The sequence below is a fragment of the Otolemur garnettii genome, unplaced genomic scaffold (genome assembly GCF_000181295.1).
Source record: "Otolemur garnettii isolate 467f Iridium unplaced genomic scaffold, OtoGar3 scaffold00018, whole genome shotgun sequence".
Taxonomy (NCBI): domain Eukaryota; kingdom Metazoa; phylum Chordata; class Mammalia; order Primates; family Galagidae; genus Otolemur; species Otolemur garnettii.
The window spans coordinates 17,802,014-17,821,450 of record NW_003852413.1 but is presented as its reverse complement, the minus strand read 5'-3'; the positions used below and the strand labels follow the sequence as shown (position 1 = coordinate 17,821,450).

Sequence of the window (19,437 nt, the reverse complement as noted above, 5' to 3'; positions counted from 1 at the left end):
GGTTTATTTTAACATGTTGGAATAAAGAAACAGCCTTCTACTTCTACTTTTTTTTTTTTTTTTTGAGACAGTCTCACTCTGTTGCCTTGGGTAGAATGCTGTGGCATCATAGCTCACAGCAACCTCAAACTCTTGGGCTTGAGCAGTCCTCTTGCTTCAGCCTCCTGAGTCTGATGCCCAGTCACAATGCCCAGTTAGTTTTTCTATTGCTAGTAGAGATGAGGTTTTGCTCTTGCTCAGGATGGTTCAAACTCCTGAGCTCAAGCAATCTACCTGCCTCGACTTCCTCGAGTGTTGGGACCACAAATGTGAACCATTGCAGCGGGCTAGCTTTCTAGTTAATGACTATAAGCCGTGTCTCTGTATCCAGCTGGATATGTCACAGAGGCATAGCTATCCCAGTGCTATCATTTTTGCTTTGTAGACTTTGCTAGTGAGAAGGCCAAGGAGCTCCAGATCGAAGGTGATTAGATGCCCAGTTTGGGTATTCCTTGGCAGGGCAGGGAATGACTATTTTTCCTCTAGGGTGGAAGTGTTAACTGGGTAGGAGTGTTAACTGAATTTGATCTTGCTTTCCATCCAGGTGAGCTTCAGCATTGAGGCCAAGGTGCGCGGCTGCCCCAAGGAGAAAGAGAAGTCTTTCACCATCAAGCCTGTGGGCTTTAAGGACAGCCTCACTGTCCAAGTCACCTTTGACTGCGACTGTGCTTGCCAGGCCCAGGCTGAGCCTCACAGCCACCGCTGTAACAATGGCAATGGGACCTTTGAGTGTGGGATTTGCCGCTGCGGGCCTGGATGGCTGGGGTCTCAGTGCGAATGCTCGGAGGAGGACTACCGCCCCTCCCAGCAGGATGAGTGCAGCCCTCGGGAGGGCCAGCCCATCTGCAGCCAGCGGGGCGAGTGCCTCTGTGGTCAGTGTGTCTGCCACAGTAGTGACTTTGGCAAGATCACCGGCAAGTACTGTGAGTGCGATGACTTCTCCTGTGTCCGCTACAGGGGGGAGATGTGCTCAGGTGAGGAGAACTGCGGGCCCTTCCATCTGGGATCCCATATACTTTCACACATCTGTGTGGGAACACAGGGGAGGGCGTGAGGTGGGCAAAGGCGGGCAGAGCTGTAAGTCAATGATTCCTAATCTTTTTGAGTATAAGGACCAAATCCCGTTTTAGGTTAAAAAAAATCACTACTAGATGGCAATTAAATTTTTAATATTTATAGACTTCCAAAACACATGATGTCAGGATATATAGTAAAGTTAGTAAGAATTTTACATGAATTTATCTTTTTATCCTAAGAGGCTTGGAAAATAGGAGTACACCTTTAAGACATTGAAGCACACTTAGTGAGCTATTAGAACAATGTCTGCAAAATGGTATCATGTTTTTATTAAATGTTAGCACTATTTTGTTATTGCCATCACTACTATTGGTATTATTACTTTTTGGATTCTAGATCTGTGGTGTCCAAAGTGGTAGCCATTAGTCACATGGGGCTATTTAAGTTAATCAAAATACAAAAAAAAAAAAGAAGTTCAGTTCTTCTGTTGATCAGTAGCTGCACGTGGCTAGTGGCTGCTGTATGGGACAGTGCAGATCTTCAGTTTCAACATGACAGAAAGTTCTGTTGGATAGTGCTGCCACAGAGAGAGTCCTTGGCTACTGGTTGGGGGTTATGATTTTGAGTCTTGCTCCTGCAGGGTGCTGAGTTTCCCTCTCATTACAAAATGCAGTAAAATCTCAGGCCCATTGCTAATTTCAAACTAGTGTCTCCTTGCCCCCCCAAACCATTCCTGGGGGACCTCCCCAGCTAGAAGTTGAAGTCATACATAGTCTTTATCTGTAGACATGCTGCCAACACTCTTACAGGGTACACAAACAGTCTGAGCTGCTGTTTCCAGGTACTGGGAATAGGTTTTTGCTGAGCCATAATTGCTGTGGCTTAATCGCTTTGATGACAGACAGGTTGCAGACACTTACCTGCAAGTTGGTTGGGGACTAAGTTATGGGTGTATTGTGTGGCCATTTGAACAGAAAGATTATAATTGTTTTCTGTCATGATCTTGATTTAGATTGCATTTGCATTGGGGTTCCTGGAGCTCAGCAGATGTTTACTTTAACACTACATTATTCTTTTAAAAAGCACATTAGGGAAAGGTAAGCCTGTGTCATTCATAGCTTGCCCAAGTCATGTAAAAATGACTCCTTTTTATTATCTACAACATTGTTTACAAGATTTTAGAGAGAGTTTGGAAGAAAGTAGTAGAGAGATTAGGTACACACAACAGCCGTTTGAATTAGGGGGTGAGGCAGAAATTTCAATTCATGTTAGTATTTGACAGTATTTACATCTAATTCACAGTACCAAGGGAAATGGGAGACCAGCAGAGGAGGTCGTTGAGGGGGGAGAGGGTTGCCCTAGGAGAGGCAGATGACACCTCTCTCCTCCTCATGGCCCGATTGTTCCTGGTCTGGAGTGAGGCAGTGTGGGAGGGATCCCAGCCAGAGTGTGTTTCCCTTGGCTGCCAGCCCTACTAAACCCACAAAACAAAGCTGACTGGGTCAGTAGCTCTGGTTCCCGTAAGAACAATTAGTCCTCAATGCTAATCCATGAGGGAACTGTGGGCAGCCACTGCAGCCTCCCTTTGCCACTTCTTGCCAGGGTTTCACGTACACCACTGCCCTCTGATCTGGACTCTTGGTGCCATTACCACATTCTCCAGAGACAGATACTCAGGGACACACATTCATTGAATACCTCTGTGCCCACATTCAGTTCACATAGGTAAACGGGTCACGTATGATTTCTGATCTCTCACACCCCAGGTTGCCATTGTCCCTGCTGGCCCTGTGGTCTGTCCTCTGGCACCAGTGGGGTCTCACGAGGCAGGAGAGCTGTGACTCAGTCATTTCCACAGCCCTGGTCTCTAAGCATGGTGCCTGGTTCCTTGGCTGCCTCTCGTCCCCTCCCTACTTTAGGCCTGGTCTCCCTGGTTGCCTGTTATCAACATCTCTGTCTCAAACATCAAGGAGTGCAGCCTTGTCCTCAGGGGACTGTTACACCTGCCACATCCACAGACATAGATGGATCAGGCACCGTGTGTGAGCTAGGTCCTGTGCTGTAGAGGAATAGGACAGAGAGGCATGAAGAGGACAGGTTCCCCCACATGAACTTGCCTCAGAATGGTGCACAGGCAGCATCTGACAGAGCCCAGAGCCCAGCAGTGAGAGGTCCTCAGGGGTGTTACAGGAGCCCACTGGGAGAGACACCCTGTGGACAGCAGAGGATTGGGCAGCTTCTTGGAGGAGGTGGGATGCCTGAAGGGTCTCAGAGGAAGGGCAGGGGTGGAGCTGCGCATCAGCTGGGCTAGCTGTATGGGGAGAGCGTCAGCCCAGCTATGGAGAGAGCGATCATGCTCCCTCTGGCCTGAAACACCTGCTCCTCCCTCCCTCTCCTTTCACTCTTTCTTTTTACTTCTTACCCCGATTCCTCTGACTTTCCTATGAACTCAGGCTCAGCCTCCCTCTTGCTGGAGGGGTGCCAGTCCTGTGACATTACTGCACTGTGGCTTCCTTTTTAAGGCTGACCCTGCCAGGGCTTGGGGCAGCCTGCTTGCTCTGGCCTGCCACTTCCACTCCCAACCTCACTCCCTGACTGGCCCATCTTGTCAAAGATCACTTTGTTTAGCCTCACAAAGGAAATAGTATGACACAAGGGTTTCTGAGGAGGCCTCTGTGGTGTTGGTCTGTCCCTATCCAGAAGCCACAGTCAAACGCAGGGTGTAGTGGATGCTGTGGGACTGGGCTCTGCTGGCTGGCACACCCCTCCCCCAGCTGCTGTGAGGGTTGGCTGATGACAGCTCACAGCTGCCCCTTCTCTGCAGGATTGCCCTCTGCTGACAGGAGCTTCCTTGCTCCTAGATGTTGGCTAGTGACTGAGGGACAAGGGGTTACACAAAGCCAATCCCCTTTGACTCAGGGTGGGCCTAGCCCTGTGGTGCCATTTGTGTGCCTGAGCCCACATGAGATCAGGCTGAAGGGTGTTTCTGGCTGAAACATTCCTATCAGTTTTGAATCTTGTCCTCCCCTGCTTCCCTCCTTCCTCTCTAATGCCCCAGCAAGTCACTTGACCAAGAGTCATCACCACAAGCTATACTTCTAGGGACCCCAACCTCAGGACAGATAGCCTTTCTGTTTTCCCCACCAGCATGGCACCCCCGCTCTCCAGATGTACCTGGAAGCTAGGGCAGCTGGGACTATGTCCCCCATCCTTTCCGGGAAATAGATATTTTTTTCAAAGGCAGTGAAGGCGTGTCTGAGTCTCAAATGCTGGTGTGGTTACTGGAGGATGGTGCTGGGGCTGCAGCAGAAGGCCCTGTGGGGGCTGTGAGACACCATTCAGGCTGCCATCCAGCTGCTCTCTGAGCCTGGCCATGTACCACCTACCCCTCCACCTCCTGGGGGCCCATCTGCTCACAGTGACGTGGTTTCCAGACCAATTCAGGTTACTTCCCCTTTACCCTCTGCCTTTCCTCTGATTAACAATCATATTTTTATTATTCATCCACTTTTTCCTGATTCAGAGTCCTAGAGAATGAGTCACCTTTCTGCAAGGTTTAGAATTTAACTTTTAAAGCTTTATTAAATGAATATTAGAAGGCTCCAGCATTGGGAGGTCATGCCTGCCTTTAAACAGTCTAACCCTCTACCTTATTTTCCTCCCATTCCTACACTTGTAATAGAGTGAATAGGTCTTTCCTGCTAGGGCTGATGGCTCTTTGTGTAGTAAAATAATACAGCACAGGGCACTCATTGGTGAATGTGTGTGCGTTTTCTGGGAATTTAGGTTGTAAATGCCATAATTGGAGGAACTTTGTCTATCTTGTTCATGCTGAATTTCTAGTGCTCAGCATGGGCTATGAGCTTAATAAATTTGTTGAATGAATAGATAAGTGAATAAACATTGATGGTAAACCTACTCTTTAGCATATTTCATGCTAATTACTGTTGATGGCAAAAAAAATTTTTTTGAGACAGGGTCTCACTCTGTTAGACTAGAGTGCAGTGGCATCCTCATAGCTCACTGCAAACTTCTGCACTCAAGTGATCCTTCTGCCTTAGCCTCTCAAGTAGCTTGGACTACAGGCATATGTCACCCTGCCTGGGTAATTTTTAAATTTTTTATAGAGATGGAGTCTTGCTGTGTTGTTCAGGGTGGTCTCAAAGTCCTGGGTCAGCCTTCCAAAGAGCTAGGGTTATAGGAGTGAGTTCTTGCACCTGGCCTAGCAGAAAAAATATAACATTTTCTCTCCTTTCAAGGAGCTCACAATCTAGAAAAAGAAACAAATAGGCAAGTAAATGACCATAAAATAAGAGTAAAAATGAAGGTAGATATAAAATTCCGAGAAAACACATAGACAGTTGATTCTGCCTAGGAATGTCAATAAAAGTTACAAGAAGGAAGGAACATTTGATTTTGGTGGTGGTCACAGAATGAAAAGATATTTTGAGTAGAGTGAGCAGCATGAACAGAAACATAAGACTGTAAGGATAGTTTAGAAGGTGGTGGAACATTCGGAGTGGTAGCTGATGTGTGGCCATACAAAGTCGGTGATGAGATATAAACCTGGAAGGAGGCTGAGCCCCTTGTAAAGGTCTTGAATATTTGCTAAAGGCTTAGACTTAATTCTTTAGGCAGTACGGAGTGTTTTTATGTTTTTAAACATGTAAGTGACATGATCAAGTTGATTAGTGTTTTAAAACAGTGGGAGGAAGGAGCTATTTTATTGCCCAGGGGACGTCTGGCAATATTGGTGACATTTTTAATTTTCACAACGAGAAAGGTGCTATAGATATCTAGCAGGTAGAGCCCACGGATGCTGCTAAACATGCTAGAGTGTACAGAACAAGCCCCACAACAAAGATTTATCTAGCTTCAAATATCAGAAAGTACCAAATATCAGCAAGTACTAAGTTTGAGAAAGCAGGCTTTAAAAAGAGAATCCTAGCTACAGAGGGATTGGCAATAACCTGGAGAACGGAGAGGACTTCATTGTCTGGGCACAGGACCAGGTTGGGGGCAGGGGATGAATACATCTACAGCGAGGTTCAGAAACGCAGTAGTCAGAACCCCCTTTCTGTCCTCTCCACTCGAATAGTTTAGTATATTTAAATTCTTAAAATGTTCTTAAAATTTCTCATTGGTATCAAGCTTAGTTACTGGACTTTCTGTGACTCTCTTTTTCCTACTTTAGTTTTTCTTCCACTGGTCAAATTGAAAAATATTCCACGAAAATTGGCCCTATCTTCTAATGGTTAAGGCTGCTTTCTCTGTAAGTCATAGAAGTCTTCTGGAAAGACCATATTAGTATAAATAGGGAAAAACATTGTTTACAATACTGCATAGAGGCTAAGCCATTGGGATCTGAAGTCACAGGGACTTCAGTTTGAGCCCTGATCCAGCCATTTACAAACTGTGTGGCCTTGGGAAAATTACTTAACCTCTCTGACCTCACAGGGTTATTATAAGAAATGAACAGAATAACATACTAAAGAACTTGGCATAGTGCTTGGCACATATTAAATATTCAACAGATGTTTGTAGCCATTCTTATCATTGTTGTAGTTATTGTTAGCACCTCCTTCCCCTGGGAACATTTATCTCCTTGGTGGGTTTGGAAGATACAGTTTTCTTCTCTAAATCAGTGGTTCTCAACCTGTGGGTTGCAACCCACAGGAACTGTATTAAAGGGCTGCGGCATTAGGAAGGTTGAGAACCACTGCTCTCAATGCTTTCTAAAGCTGTTCTACTACACTTCTAGGGCTACACATGATATAACAAGGTCAGATTGAGATGAGAACCAGGGCAAGAAAAACAGCTTGTCTTGGTGAGACTGGAGACAATTGAGCTGTGTCTATAACTTGAAAAAAAAATTGAGGGCAGAGCTTGTGGCTCAAAGGAGTAGGGCACTGGCCCCATATACTGGAGGTGGGGGGTTCAAACCCGGCCCCGCCCCCCCCCAATTAATTGATTGATTTTTCAATGTTTAGTTGTGGTAAAAGTTTCACAATGTTTAGTGTGTTTCAACTTTTGAATGCAGAGGCAGGACAAAGGGTGAGGCAACAGAGGCTCAGGGAAGGAGGCCAGTGGCCTATGTGATGTCATTGCTAGCTATTGTCTCTATCACTGTTCTCTTAAGGATCTCTCCCTCTCTTTTTCATTTAGTTTCTCTTATTTCCTGACTTCTTTTCTCTCTAGCAGTCATGGGATTTATTTTTCTTTTTGAGACGGAGTCTGAAGCTGTTGCCCTGGGTAGAGTGCTGTGGCATCACAGCTCACAGCAACCTCCAACTGTTGGGCTTAAGCGATTCTCTTGCCTCAACCTCCCAAGTAGCTGGGACTACAGGTGCCTGCCACAATGCCCAGCTATTTTTTTGTTGCAGATGTCATTGTTGCTTTAGCTGGCCCAGGCTGGGTTGGAACCCGCCATCCTCTATGTATGTGGCTGGAACCCTACCCACTGAGCTGTGGATGTCACCCAGTAATGGGACTTATTTAACTGTATTGGCCCTCAGCCACCTGTGAGGTAGGATATATTTGTTCCCTGTGCTTACTTGGGTCTACTGGCCAACTCCATGGGCTCTCAGTGCCCTCCCTCTGCCCCTTGGATGCCCCGCCCCATCTCTGCATGCATTCACAGGTGCTCTGTGTGCACCTTCCCTTCTCAGGCATTTGCAAAAATCCTGTGCTCTGGAACTTTCCTGTTCTCCATTCCCCTGTATTACAATTTTCCTGTCTTGCATGTATTCTTTAGAGCTCTGCTTCTCACCTTGCAAGGTGACATCTTTGCTGATTTGAGAAATGGAATAATTACATTGATGGCTGATTTGTTAGCGAGAAGGGACCAGACTGTGCAAACAGGAACGTATGTTGTCATCTAACCCAGTTAGGTGTTGACAGTGATGACAATGGTAGGCCTCTCAGGTCAGGTGTGAGAGAAGAACACCCCTGTGTCAGGTCAAAAGGAGAGAGTTTTGGGGCCTGAGGTCAGGTCACACCATGAAGGTACTGAGTGACATGTCTAGGCTTGGGGGCCGTGGCTTAGTGCTGTGGCAGCCCTCAGGACTGAAGAGCTTACTTCTAGCCCTTAGATTAGAAGTTAGGGGAGAAGGCAGAGGGGTTCAGAATAGCGGAGAGAAAGGGCGGGATGCCTGGGGGACTTAGTTCCTGATACCTCTTTGCTCTATGATGGCTTAGACCAAATCCTGCTGAATCTTGGCAGGAAAACTGAGTTTGTCCTCACTGGGTAGGGCTCCCCTGGTAATGAGCCAATTCCCTGCCAACCTGGAGGACCATTCTCTGCCAGCTGCTTATACCCTACTATCATGGGACCTCACCAGCTGGTCTGCCCTCTTGGACTATGTGCTTTCAGGACATGGCCAGTGCAGCTGTGGGGACTGCCTGTGTGACTCCGACTGGACCGGGTACTATTGCAACTGTACAACACGCACTGACACCTGCATGTCCAGCAATGGGCTTCTGTGTAGTGGCTGGGGCAAGTGTGAATGTGGCAGCTGTGTCTGCATCCAGCCGGGCTCCTATGGAGTCACCTGTGAGAAGTGTCCCACCTGCCCAGATGCCTGTACCTTTAAGAAGTGAGTGGGATTTGGAGAGAGTTGGGAGGCTGTGAGGTGGGAGAAGATCCCCTAGACTAGAATCCCTAACTCTTCAGATAGGTCTTTTACTGATTGAAACTTTAGGGAGAAGAGTCAGCGCCAGCCAAATGGCCAGCTCTTCTCTTTCCAGTGAAAGCTGGAGTGGTGTAGCTGGACTCCAGTTGGAGTAAGCCCACCCCTGGGGTGGCATCCTGAACCCCTGATTTGGGAGGAGGGCTAAACCAGATACCTTCTGGGGAACATTCCAGTGCCCATGTTCTGATTCGGTGGGAGGTGTGGGGGCTGGAGTTATGGAGCCTACTCTGAAACAGAGGCATTTAACCCCTTTGGGGATCAGAACAAGCCCCTGTCCCTCTAGTCTGTGGCATTGCCATTCCTCTTACCACTTAAAGCAGGGCCAGATTCAAGGGTGCACAGCCTGTGCAGCTATCCAGGGCCCCATACTTAGAAGGGCCTCATGCTTCTTTAAATGTTCTGCTGTCACCACCAAGGCTCTTAGACATTTTTGAAAAGGGACCTGACATTTTCATTTTTCACTGGGTTCCCCATTTATATGACCAGTTTTGACATCAAGTTTCCCAGAAGTTGCATAGGGTTCGCCATCCTGTTACAGCCGTGGATAGGACAGGAAGAAGTTTAATGAAGGATCTAGGAGACCTCTGGCTTCCAGGTCTGCCTGTGGGTGAGGAGGACACTCCACTCCCGAGCTCCACACTTGACCATTGTGGTCCCCAGGATTTTCTTGCATGCATGTGTGTCTGTATGTGTGATGCACGCATGGATATGTATTTTAGCTGAGATGGAGCAGCTTTCTGGATGCATGGAGGTCAAAGCTGGACAGAGACACACTTTGGCTTGTTCTTCCTTATTTTAATCCTTGTGTCTTCTCTCCTTTAGGGAATGTGTGGAGTGTAAGAAGTTTGACCGAGGAACCCTACATGAGGAAAATACCTGCAGCCGTTACTGCCGTGATGAGATTGAGTTAGTGAAGGAGCTTAGTAAGTTCTGCACATCTTAAGAGTTGCACACACCTGGGTTGTAAATGTTTCTGGTTCAATCTCAGAACCTTTTCAACAACCATCTGTAAAATGGAAGAGCAATTCTTACTTCAAGGAATGTTGCACAGGCCTGATTTATAGTGGGCACTTGATGAAATCTGGTATCCTGGAAGGTCCCCCTGTATCCTTATTAAATTGTGTGACAACTTCCTGTACTTTGGCTTCCCAGAGCCCACACACTCAGCAAGATCCTGCAAAGAACTTCTAAAGGGTATAGAAATCAGGCAACCCTAATTTCACTTCCCCAAAGAAAGGAAGATAGTGTATCTCATTTTACAGATGAAGACACTGAAGCATAGAGTTGTGAAGTGGGTCATCACCTTAAGTTTAGGTTAGTAAGCATTTACCAAGTTTACTTAACTAAGAGTGTTACGCTTTTGATGAAAGTTTTGCTGGCTTGGAAGAAAACTTTCACTTTTATGGATTTATAACTCAAATCTTTATTCTACAGCCCTCTGCCTCTCTGGAGCCTCTCCTGAAATAAGACAGACAAAAATATAAACAGTAGGGAGCAAAAATCTTGCTGCAATTATTCTGGGCTGTACTTCATTTTGACTTAAAAGGAGATGATCTTTGCTGCTGTTGGCACATCTGATATGGTTATCTGGGCCAGCTAGGTATTGGGCGGTGGTGCCCAGGAGATAACAATCTCTCACGAAGACAGGAAGTATGTTTTAGAGAGAGCCACTGTAAGACACAGCCAGTCAGTCAGATTCTGGGTGGGGGTGTTATGGAAAAGACTCAGATCTCTGAACCATTGTCTTTGGCTAGTATCAGAAGCAGTGCTGCGGTGAGGTGTGCAATTTGGGGATTGAGTTCAAAGAAGCAGTTTGTCTGCTTGCTGTGATTAGCTCAGAGGATGGAGGCTGCTGAAATGCAGAGAGAGAGATTTTTACCATCTAGGCCAGACAGGTATTTATAAATTAGTTGATACCTCCAGTTCCTTTTACCACCATAATAAGCATAAAATAAATGCTTATTTGAATGGAATTTTATAACTTTTAAAAGTCATAAAGGGATCTTTCATATACATGATCTTACTCTTCTCCAACAACCTAGTGAAGTAAAATTACAGTACTATTGTTATCTTCATTTTGTGGATGATGGAATTGAATCTTAGGAAAGTTAAGTAACTGGCCCAACAAGTAGTGAGTTAGGATGAGAACTGGCCAGGTGTGATGGCCCATGCCTGTAATCTCAGCACTTTTGCAGGCTGAGGTATGAGGATTACTTAAGGCCAGGAGTTGAAGACCAACCTGGGAAAACATAGTGAGACCCCAATCTCTTAAAAAGAATTAGCCAGGTGTAGTGGTGCATGTTTACAGTCCCAACTATTTGGGAGGTGATCCTGGAGGATTGCTTGAGTCTGGGAGTTGGAGATTGCAGTGAGCTGTGTTCACGCCACTGCACTCAAGCCTGGGAGACAGAGTGAGACCTGTCTCAGTCAATCAATCAATCAATCAATCAATCAGAGAACTGTATTCTGAAATCCTTCCTCTTCTCCCTGTACTATAATACTACTGGTTTGCCAAAGGCTTGTTGAGGTCAGGTCTGTAGGATGTGTTTTGAGACGCCTATTCTAAAACTGCTCCATGATTTATATGCTGTGCAACCTTGGTACATTTGCTCAATCTCATCACATGTCAGTTTTACCCATCTGGTTTCATTAGCGTAGGGCACAGTATAGCTGGTGGAGGATAACCTGGAGTGTCATTAGCAGATCAACAGGTTTTAGAATTAGAAGGGATGAAGCCTATAAAACATGGTAGGGTCAGAGAGGAGAGGATGGCCCTGGGTAAACACATGGTTGAGAATCACTGAGCAAACAGAGAAAGGAAGGAGAGGGAAGGGAACAGCTACTATATGTTGGGAACTGTTTACTTTATGCTGTTTAAATCTCAACCAACCTTGTGAGGTGGGGGTATCATTTTCTTTTTATAGCTGAAGAAAGAGAGACTTGATGAGGTCAAGTAACTTTGCCAAGATCACATAGTTGGTAGGTGGTGAAACCAGACTTTGAATTAGATTGTGTAATAATATTTTATCGTGCCCTTTACACAGGAAGGAATAAGGACCAAAAAGGGCCTGTGCAGGACAAACCATATCAGTGAGGGTCAGTGAGTGGCAAGTGTCAGACACGACAGCCATCTTGAATCTAGGCATGTTGTACATGTCAGATAGCATGCTCCTGTTACATATCTCAGAAGTCCTGTGATGGGGGTTTGGGGTGGCCCCATCTCCTAGTTACTTCCTCAGTTTTTACTCCCCTATCTCCCTTCCCCCAGAGGACACCGGCAAGGATGCAGTGAATTGTACCTACAAGAATGAGGATGACTGTGTCGTCAGATTCCAGTACTATGAAGACGCTAGTGGAAAGTCCATCCTGTATGTGGTAGAAGAGCCAGGTGAGTGGACCTGGAGGGCCCTGGCCCTGCCCAAGAGAGATGGAGAACCGTGTTAGGCAGGAATTTCTACCCATCACCTGTCTTTGATGGAACAGGTTAAGCTTGGCCTTACAAGTGATGAGATAGGGCCTGTCTCTGGGTAAGGTGGGGTTTATGAATACAAGTATTAGCAAGAAAGTGACTTGCCAGTTGAGAAGAAAAAATATGAAGGTGGCTAAGGAGAAAAAGATGGTATGTCTGGCTTGATGCCTGTAGCTTAGTGGTTAGGGCGCTGGCCACGTACACCAGGGCTAGTGGGTTCGAACCCAGCCCAGGCCTGCTAAACAGCAGTAACAACTACAACAACAACAACAACAAAAAAGCTGGGTGTTGTTGCGGGCACCTATAGTCCCAGCTACTTGGGAGGCTGAGGCAAGAGAATCACTTAAGCCCAAGAGTTTGAGGTTGTTATGAGCTGTGACACCATGGCACTGTACCGAGGATGACATAGTAAGACTCTGTCTCAAAGAAAAAAAAAAAGAAGGTAGGTCTGGAGCTCACCAATGAATAAAATACATCATGGCATTTTTTTAGACAGTAATGTCAAGAAGTAAAGAATTTTAATTCTAGGACTTTACAGCACATGATATCTGCTCTACTAAAAGTGAGATAGTTGCCAAGAGCAACCTGCCAGTTGCCTCAGAGGAAGGCTTGCTGCCTCAAAGGAAAGCCTGATGGTTGAAGGCATTGAATTTACCTGGTTCACTGCAGGATGTAGGTGTGGGTTTGAGGCGCTAACCCAAGGCTTTCCCTGAACACTAACAAGACTTGCTCTTAGGCCCTCTGGAAGGAGGAGGAGCCCATCCCATAATATAGGTTTTTACTTCCTAAAAAAATGCCATGATGTATTTTATTCATTGGTGAGCTCAAAGGAGTAGGGTGCCAGCCCCATATACTGGAGGTGGTGGGTTCAAACCCGTCCCCGGCCAAAAACTTAAAAAAAAAAAACGCCATGATGTATTTTTTGGACACTATAGATTTGCTTGCTTCCCTCACCACCTTTATAGAGCTCTCCTCTCCCTTAATTCCATACACACTAGGGTATGATTTATTTAAAAATATTTTCAAGTACTGACTATATATACACACACACACATACACACACACATATATGTATATATGTATATGTATATCAGGCACTGTGCAAAGTGCTGAGAATATAATAGGATATAAGGTAGATGTGGCGCTTATAGGCTATGTGGGAGACAGGCATGTAGGTCGCTAATGACACTGCAGTGGGAGAAAGGCCATGTTTTGGGAGTAGATGAGAACTTTGGGAGTGAAGAAACAATTTCTGAAAGCAGAGGCAAAATCAGTTGGTCTCTTGACAATTACAACTGTAGCAGTTTCTTCAAATCAGCTTTTAGACTAGGGGCCAGAAAGCCCTTTCTGTAAATAGCCAGATGTTAAATATATTAAGCTTTGTAGGCCATGTGGTCTCTGCGGTGACTACTCAACTCTTGTATCATAGCAGAAAAGCAGCTCTAGACAATATGTAAATGAATGGACATGGCTATATTTACAAAAACAGGTGGTGGGCTACACCTGACTGGTATAGAATTTGCCTGCACCTATCTGTTCTTTACTGGTCCTTCTGGTTATTGGGGATTTGAATGTCTCTGCTTCAGAGGTGTCTTTTCCCCTGAGGAGCCTTCTCAGACTTTCCGCAGCCTCCATACCTCCTCTGACGAGGTTCAGTGCCTCTGTTTGATTCTCAGAGCACCTATGCTTCCTTCAGAAGGGACTTCATCACACAATTAAGTTGCTTCTTTAATCATCCGCTTATTAGATCGTAAGCTCCAGGAATTCAGGAGCCATGTCTGTTTTATCTATTGTTATATCCCTGTACTTAGCTCATTCATCTATAAAGAATATATTGAATAAATAGGTTTTTAATGAATCAACAGGATGGGTTAGTCCTTTAGGACAGTGCACTTATACACATCAAGGTATTTTTTAGGAGAATTCTGGCTACATGGGGAAGGGAGCAAATGAAGGTGGGAAGCAGGCAGAGAAAAGCTTGGAGGAGCTACCTCGCACTGCACTTCCTTAGAGTGGGGCTGCCACATCTGTGTCTCAGGGAGCTGCTGTCTCTGTGGGTAGAGCAGACCATTACCCCCCCATCTGGAATATTATTTGTCAGTCTTTCCCAGAGCTTTCTCTCTCTATAAGGGAGAAGGAAGGTCTAAAAAGGGCACTATCTTAATTTAATTTAGTGACTCAAGGCAAAGCTGAGTGGGGCAGTGGAGAGGGGTGTCTGGGTATGTCTCTGGGGGGCAGATGGGATTGGTTTGACTGTGACTTCTTCACATCTTCCCACTCACCCACATTAACACATTGCATGATATCCCACACTCACTCTATGTGTACCTTTGTCCCTTCTTATTTCAGAAAGGTGGTATATCTTTGGTTTGGGGTTTAACCTTACTTAATCTCTTTGCTACAACAGTCTTTGTTGGTGCTCCTGCTGTATCACTTGCCAGAATCATTTGGCTTGGTATTTTGAGCCTGGAATCTGTTGCCTGAAGTTGTGGGGAACATAGGTGATGATAACCTGGGATGGTACAAATAACCCCTTGTGGGTGACTCTTCAGAATCACTGCTAGTAGACCCCTTCTTCCATATCAGGAGATAGGACACTACATCCATAGAGCCACATTCCTGTCTTGATTCTTCCTGAAACTCTAGATTCTGCTTTCCTTGTCACCCCCTACCTCAACCCTTTCCAGGGCCTCTATCTTTGAGCGGAATGTAGCAGCTGGGGTCCCAGAACATGGGGGCTGAGCCACTGCAAGGCAGTAAAGACAGCATTGCCTAATGGTAGAGTTTAGCCACATGGGACGGGCTCCTGGGCTGGGTTCTCATCACTCCAAGATAGGGTTGCCAGATAAAATACAGTATGTCCCATGTGATGTTTGGTACTTATAAGAAAAAGGAATTCATTGTTTATCTGAAATTCAGACTTGTCTTGGCTTCCTGTAGTTTTGTTTGCTAAGTCTGCCATGTTACCCAGACTTCTCTGACATAGAGTCACTCACCATGGATGTACTGCTGTGGCTGAGAGGGTCCTCCAGAGACCACCTGATCTTGTCATCTGCTTCCAGGAAGTCTCCCACCCACGCATGGTTTTCCCCTGAAGACCTCTTGGCACCCTACCTACCTGTCTTGCCCATACTACTATACAGTATTGAAGAGATTTCACTTTGAGGTTTGAGGGTCAGCTTTACCCCAATCTTCTAGAGAATTCATAATTGCTTTTCCCAGAAGAACTGGGGTCCTTCACTCCTGGGAACTTGGACACTGGACCCTCACAGCCTCTCTCCAGACATTCCTTTAATTATAGACAGGTTGTAATTTGGTGGGTTGGGAGATAGCCAGCTTGGGTTTGTGGTGGTGGTTGTTTTTGTGTAGTGTGTGGTGAACAGAGGGTGTGTGTTTAGAGAAGAAGGTGGGAGACAGTGTGGAAAATGGATATGACTTCCTCTCCGGACTCACCAGTACCAACATATACAAACACCTGGTTTCATAACACTTGATGTTACTGGAGTGAGGTCACCTCTCAGACACCTGATGTTTATGGGAAGCAGAGCTCTACTAAACTTGACCCTCAGAGGGGTGCCATGCCTCCCTCTGTTTGTGTTGGTTGTTGACTGGGTTGAACAGGAAGTCAGCTCTCAATAGGGTTATGATTTTAGATGACTAAATATTTTGGGAAAGAACCCAAAATATTGTCTTGGCTGGCAGGCCTCCTAGTCTCTAAGGATTCTAAAAAGGGCATTAGGTGCACAGCCTCCAGGAATGTAAATATCTGAACCAGGGTAACAGACACAAATGTGTATAGGGTCTAAGTAGCCAAATAAATTAGTGAAAACAGCTGAGTATAAGAAAACATCAGTCACAATGATAGCTGATATCTGTTCAGCACTTAATTCGTGTGAGGCACTGTTTTAAGTTTTAAGTGCCCATGTGAGGCACTTTTTAAAATTTTAAGATCTATTTAATTGAATTATTCCTCATAACAACTTGTTAATGTCAGTGCTGTCACTTTCTCCATTTTAAACATGGAGAAGCAGGAAACAGACACCAGAAAGGTTAAGTAATTTGCTAAAGGTCAAGGTCACATAGCAAAGTTAAGTTGTAAGCCAGGATTCAAGCCTAGCAGTCTGGCTCTGAAGTCCACAGTAACACAAACACAGTGGCAGAACTTTGCCTCCATTTAGGGGAGAGAAGGGTGAGTGGTGTGGATTCCACAAACTAGAAAACATGTGTCCCCACTAAAAGGGCAGCTGCTCCTTGGCTATAGCCAGTTGCTGTACTGTAGGAATATAGGTTTCAGTGTTTCTAGATCTTTTGATTTTTTTTTTAATGGTGTATATTTCTTTATTAGCAACTTTGGGACATTTTCCTCAGCCTTCATTTAAGCCACTAAATATAAGGATTATTGATTTTTTTTTTTGAAACAGAGTCTCACTATATTACACTTGGTAGAGTGCTGTGGCGTCACAGCTCACAGCAACTTCTAACTCTTGGGCTTCAGTGATTCTCTTAACTCAGCCTCCCAAGTAGCTGGGAGTATGGGTGCCCACCACAATGCCTGGCTATTTTTTGGTTGCAGCTGTCATTGTTGTTTAGCAGGCTGGGGCCAGTTTTGAACCCGCCTGCCTTGGTGTATGTGGTTGGTGCCCTAATTGCTGAGCTATGGGTGCTGAGTCTTTTAATTTTTTTTAAAGAGAAGAATAATCTGAAATTTTGTGGGGATAATCTCTTGCTTCAATGTTGTCAACAAAAGCAATCTTATTATTATTATTTTTAGATATGGGGTCTTACTGTGTTGTCCAGGGTGGAGTGCCATGGCTATTCATAGGCACAACCATAGTTCACTGCAGCCTTGAACTCCTGGGCTCAGGTGATCCTCCTGCCTCAGCCTCCCCAGTAGCTGGGACTGCAGGCATATGCTACCTGCCTGGCTATTTTTAAAAACCAATTTTTAAAAATAAATACATGAGTGAACCCTCACCCAAGGTGTGGCTGGATTCTGCCCAGGGTGACCAGTTTAAGGCCTCTGATTTAAACATCCAAGGCAGATTATTGTTGTCCTAAAGATTGTACCCTTTTTAAGAAAATATTTAGTTAATTAAAAAATTATTGCATCTCCTTCAGAGACCTTTATTACTTTGTAAGAACACCTTATTCATAGCCAGTTCCAGGGATTTCTTCTCATTCACTACTACCTGCTCTGTGCTTCTTCCTGACAGAGTGTCCCAAGGGCCCTGACATCCTGGTGGTCCTGCTTTCAGTGATGGGGGCTATTCTGCTCATCGGCCTTGCCACTCTGCTCATCTGGAAGCTCCTCATCACCATCCATGACCGAAAAGAGTTTGCTAAATTTGAGGAAGAACGAGCCAGAGCAAAATGGGACACAGTAAGAGGCGGGGCTGGGCTGGGCTGGGGTGGGGGTTCTTTTCTAAAGCTGTTTGTTCAAGAACCTGAAGTGGAAGCAGCAGATATTAAGGGTGTTCAGGCCCAACCAGCACCATAGTTTTCCAGTTATCCTCTATTCTGGAAGATGGTCTAACTGTTCGCTTGTTTGTGACCTTCCTAAAAATGACCTGATCCTCTACCATACAATGACAAGGGGACATGTTAGTGAGTACTGAGGGAACACAGAAAGGGCCCAGCTCTGCTCTGACACAGAAGAAATGAAAAGGAAACTTACTCCTCAATTGAGGGAGATAAGACAAACCATGTTTAGAGCATGTAATACATTGTATACTAATGAAGTCATTATATAGTAATGAAGTTCCATGTACCAGGAACTGTTCTACATGCTTTTGGCTTATTAAATTAGTTCATATAGCTGGGCATGGTGGCTCTTACCTATAATCCCAGCATGTTGGAAAGCATTCCATCTTCCTCAAGCAGGAAGATGACTTGAGGTCAGGAGTTGAACACCAGCCTACATAGCAACATAGTGAGACCCTATCTCTACATAAAATAAAAAAAATAGCTGGGCATCATGACATGTGCCTGTACTCCCACCTACTCAGGAGACTGAGGTAGGAGGATCACTGGAGCCCAGGAATTTGAAGTTGCTATGAGCTATAATGGTTTCACTGTAAAGCCTGGGTGACACACCCAGACTCTTATCTCTAAAAAAATTAAAAAAAATAATTTCATCATTTTAACAAACCTCTGTGTGTGGGAGCAATATTATTACTCCCATTTTATCGGTAAGAATATTGAGCATAGAGAAGTTAAGTAGCTTGCTTCACTGTAGGAAGGAACTGGGTTAACATAGGAATTACTTTTTAGGTCAACCTTGTAGAAATAGTGGCAGGATGTCAATCCACCTCATTCTCTTCTTCATCCTCAAATGATAAGATGGTTGGTTCCAAATTAGATTCTAATCTTGTGCTCCCTGTATTTTAATCCTGATTTAATCTAATTAGGCAAGCATTGAGACTCTTCTATAGACTTAATTTTACTCTTTTCCTTTGGCTCATCTTCTGCATTTTAATTTTTTTATGGATCTCCCAAATGACCATTTGAATCCCCTAATGTCCAGCCCTAGATGTTGGGCTGCAAGTTTCGAGTACGAAAGTAGCTCAGACACAGTGGCAAGTCACACTTCGCATCTGTTTAGGGGAGAAAAGGTGAGCAGTGATGATTTTAGCAAACTAGAAAACGTGTCCTAATTAAAGGGGCAGCTGCTCCTTGGCTGTAGCTGGTTGCTGCTTGGTAGGAGTACAGGTTCCAGAGTTTCTAGATCTTTTGATTTTGGTTCCCAAGAAACTGAGAGGTTTCTGCTAGGACAGTGTAGAACATCCTGAACTTCTGAGGTGTGAGAGAATGTGCTGTGTTTCTTGGAGCTACTATTAACAACTAGACTTTATGAGTTGTATCACTTTTTGTTGGAAAATAATTTGGGAAATCTTTTTCCTGATAACATGACAGTTTTGTGGGTATTGCTTGAAGTGGTGAGATGAAGACAATTAAGGCTTATTTGAATCTGTCCTCTGTGTTCAGAACATCACTAGCTATATTTCTTTCTTTTGTCCACATCCCCTAGCTGTCACAGTGAAGGAAAACTGGGAGAAGGGCAAAAGTGAGAGTGGGAATGAAGGGGAGTAATGGCGAGGTTGGGTAAAGGCTATGCCAGAATGTTGTGTGATCACTGAAAATTGATGGGCTGAATTTAGCCCCTTAGAAATAGTGGCAGGATGGCCATTCCATCTTCTCTTTCCTCTTCCTATTTTTTTTTTT

At 45.0% G+C, this 19,437-nt stretch overlaps 1 protein-coding gene across 1 annotated transcript in view; it reads left to right on the top strand.

Annotated features, from left to right (window-relative positions):
• ITGB3 (integrin subunit beta 3) overlaps window positions 1–19,437 on the top strand; it is a 61,059-nt gene that overhangs the window by 38,374 nt on the left and 3,248 nt on the right. The window contains exons 10-14 of the mRNA XM_003786221.3: window positions 584–1,013; window positions 8,429–8,651; window positions 9,570–9,670; window positions 12,016–12,135; window positions 17,430–17,596. Of these exons, the coding sequence (XP_003786269.1) occupies window positions 584–1,013; window positions 8,429–8,651; window positions 9,570–9,670; window positions 12,016–12,135; window positions 17,430–17,596 (1,041 nt within the window). The remainder of the gene's footprint in view (window positions 1–583; window positions 1,014–8,428; window positions 8,652–9,569; window positions 9,671–12,015; window positions 12,136–17,429; window positions 17,597–19,437) is intronic.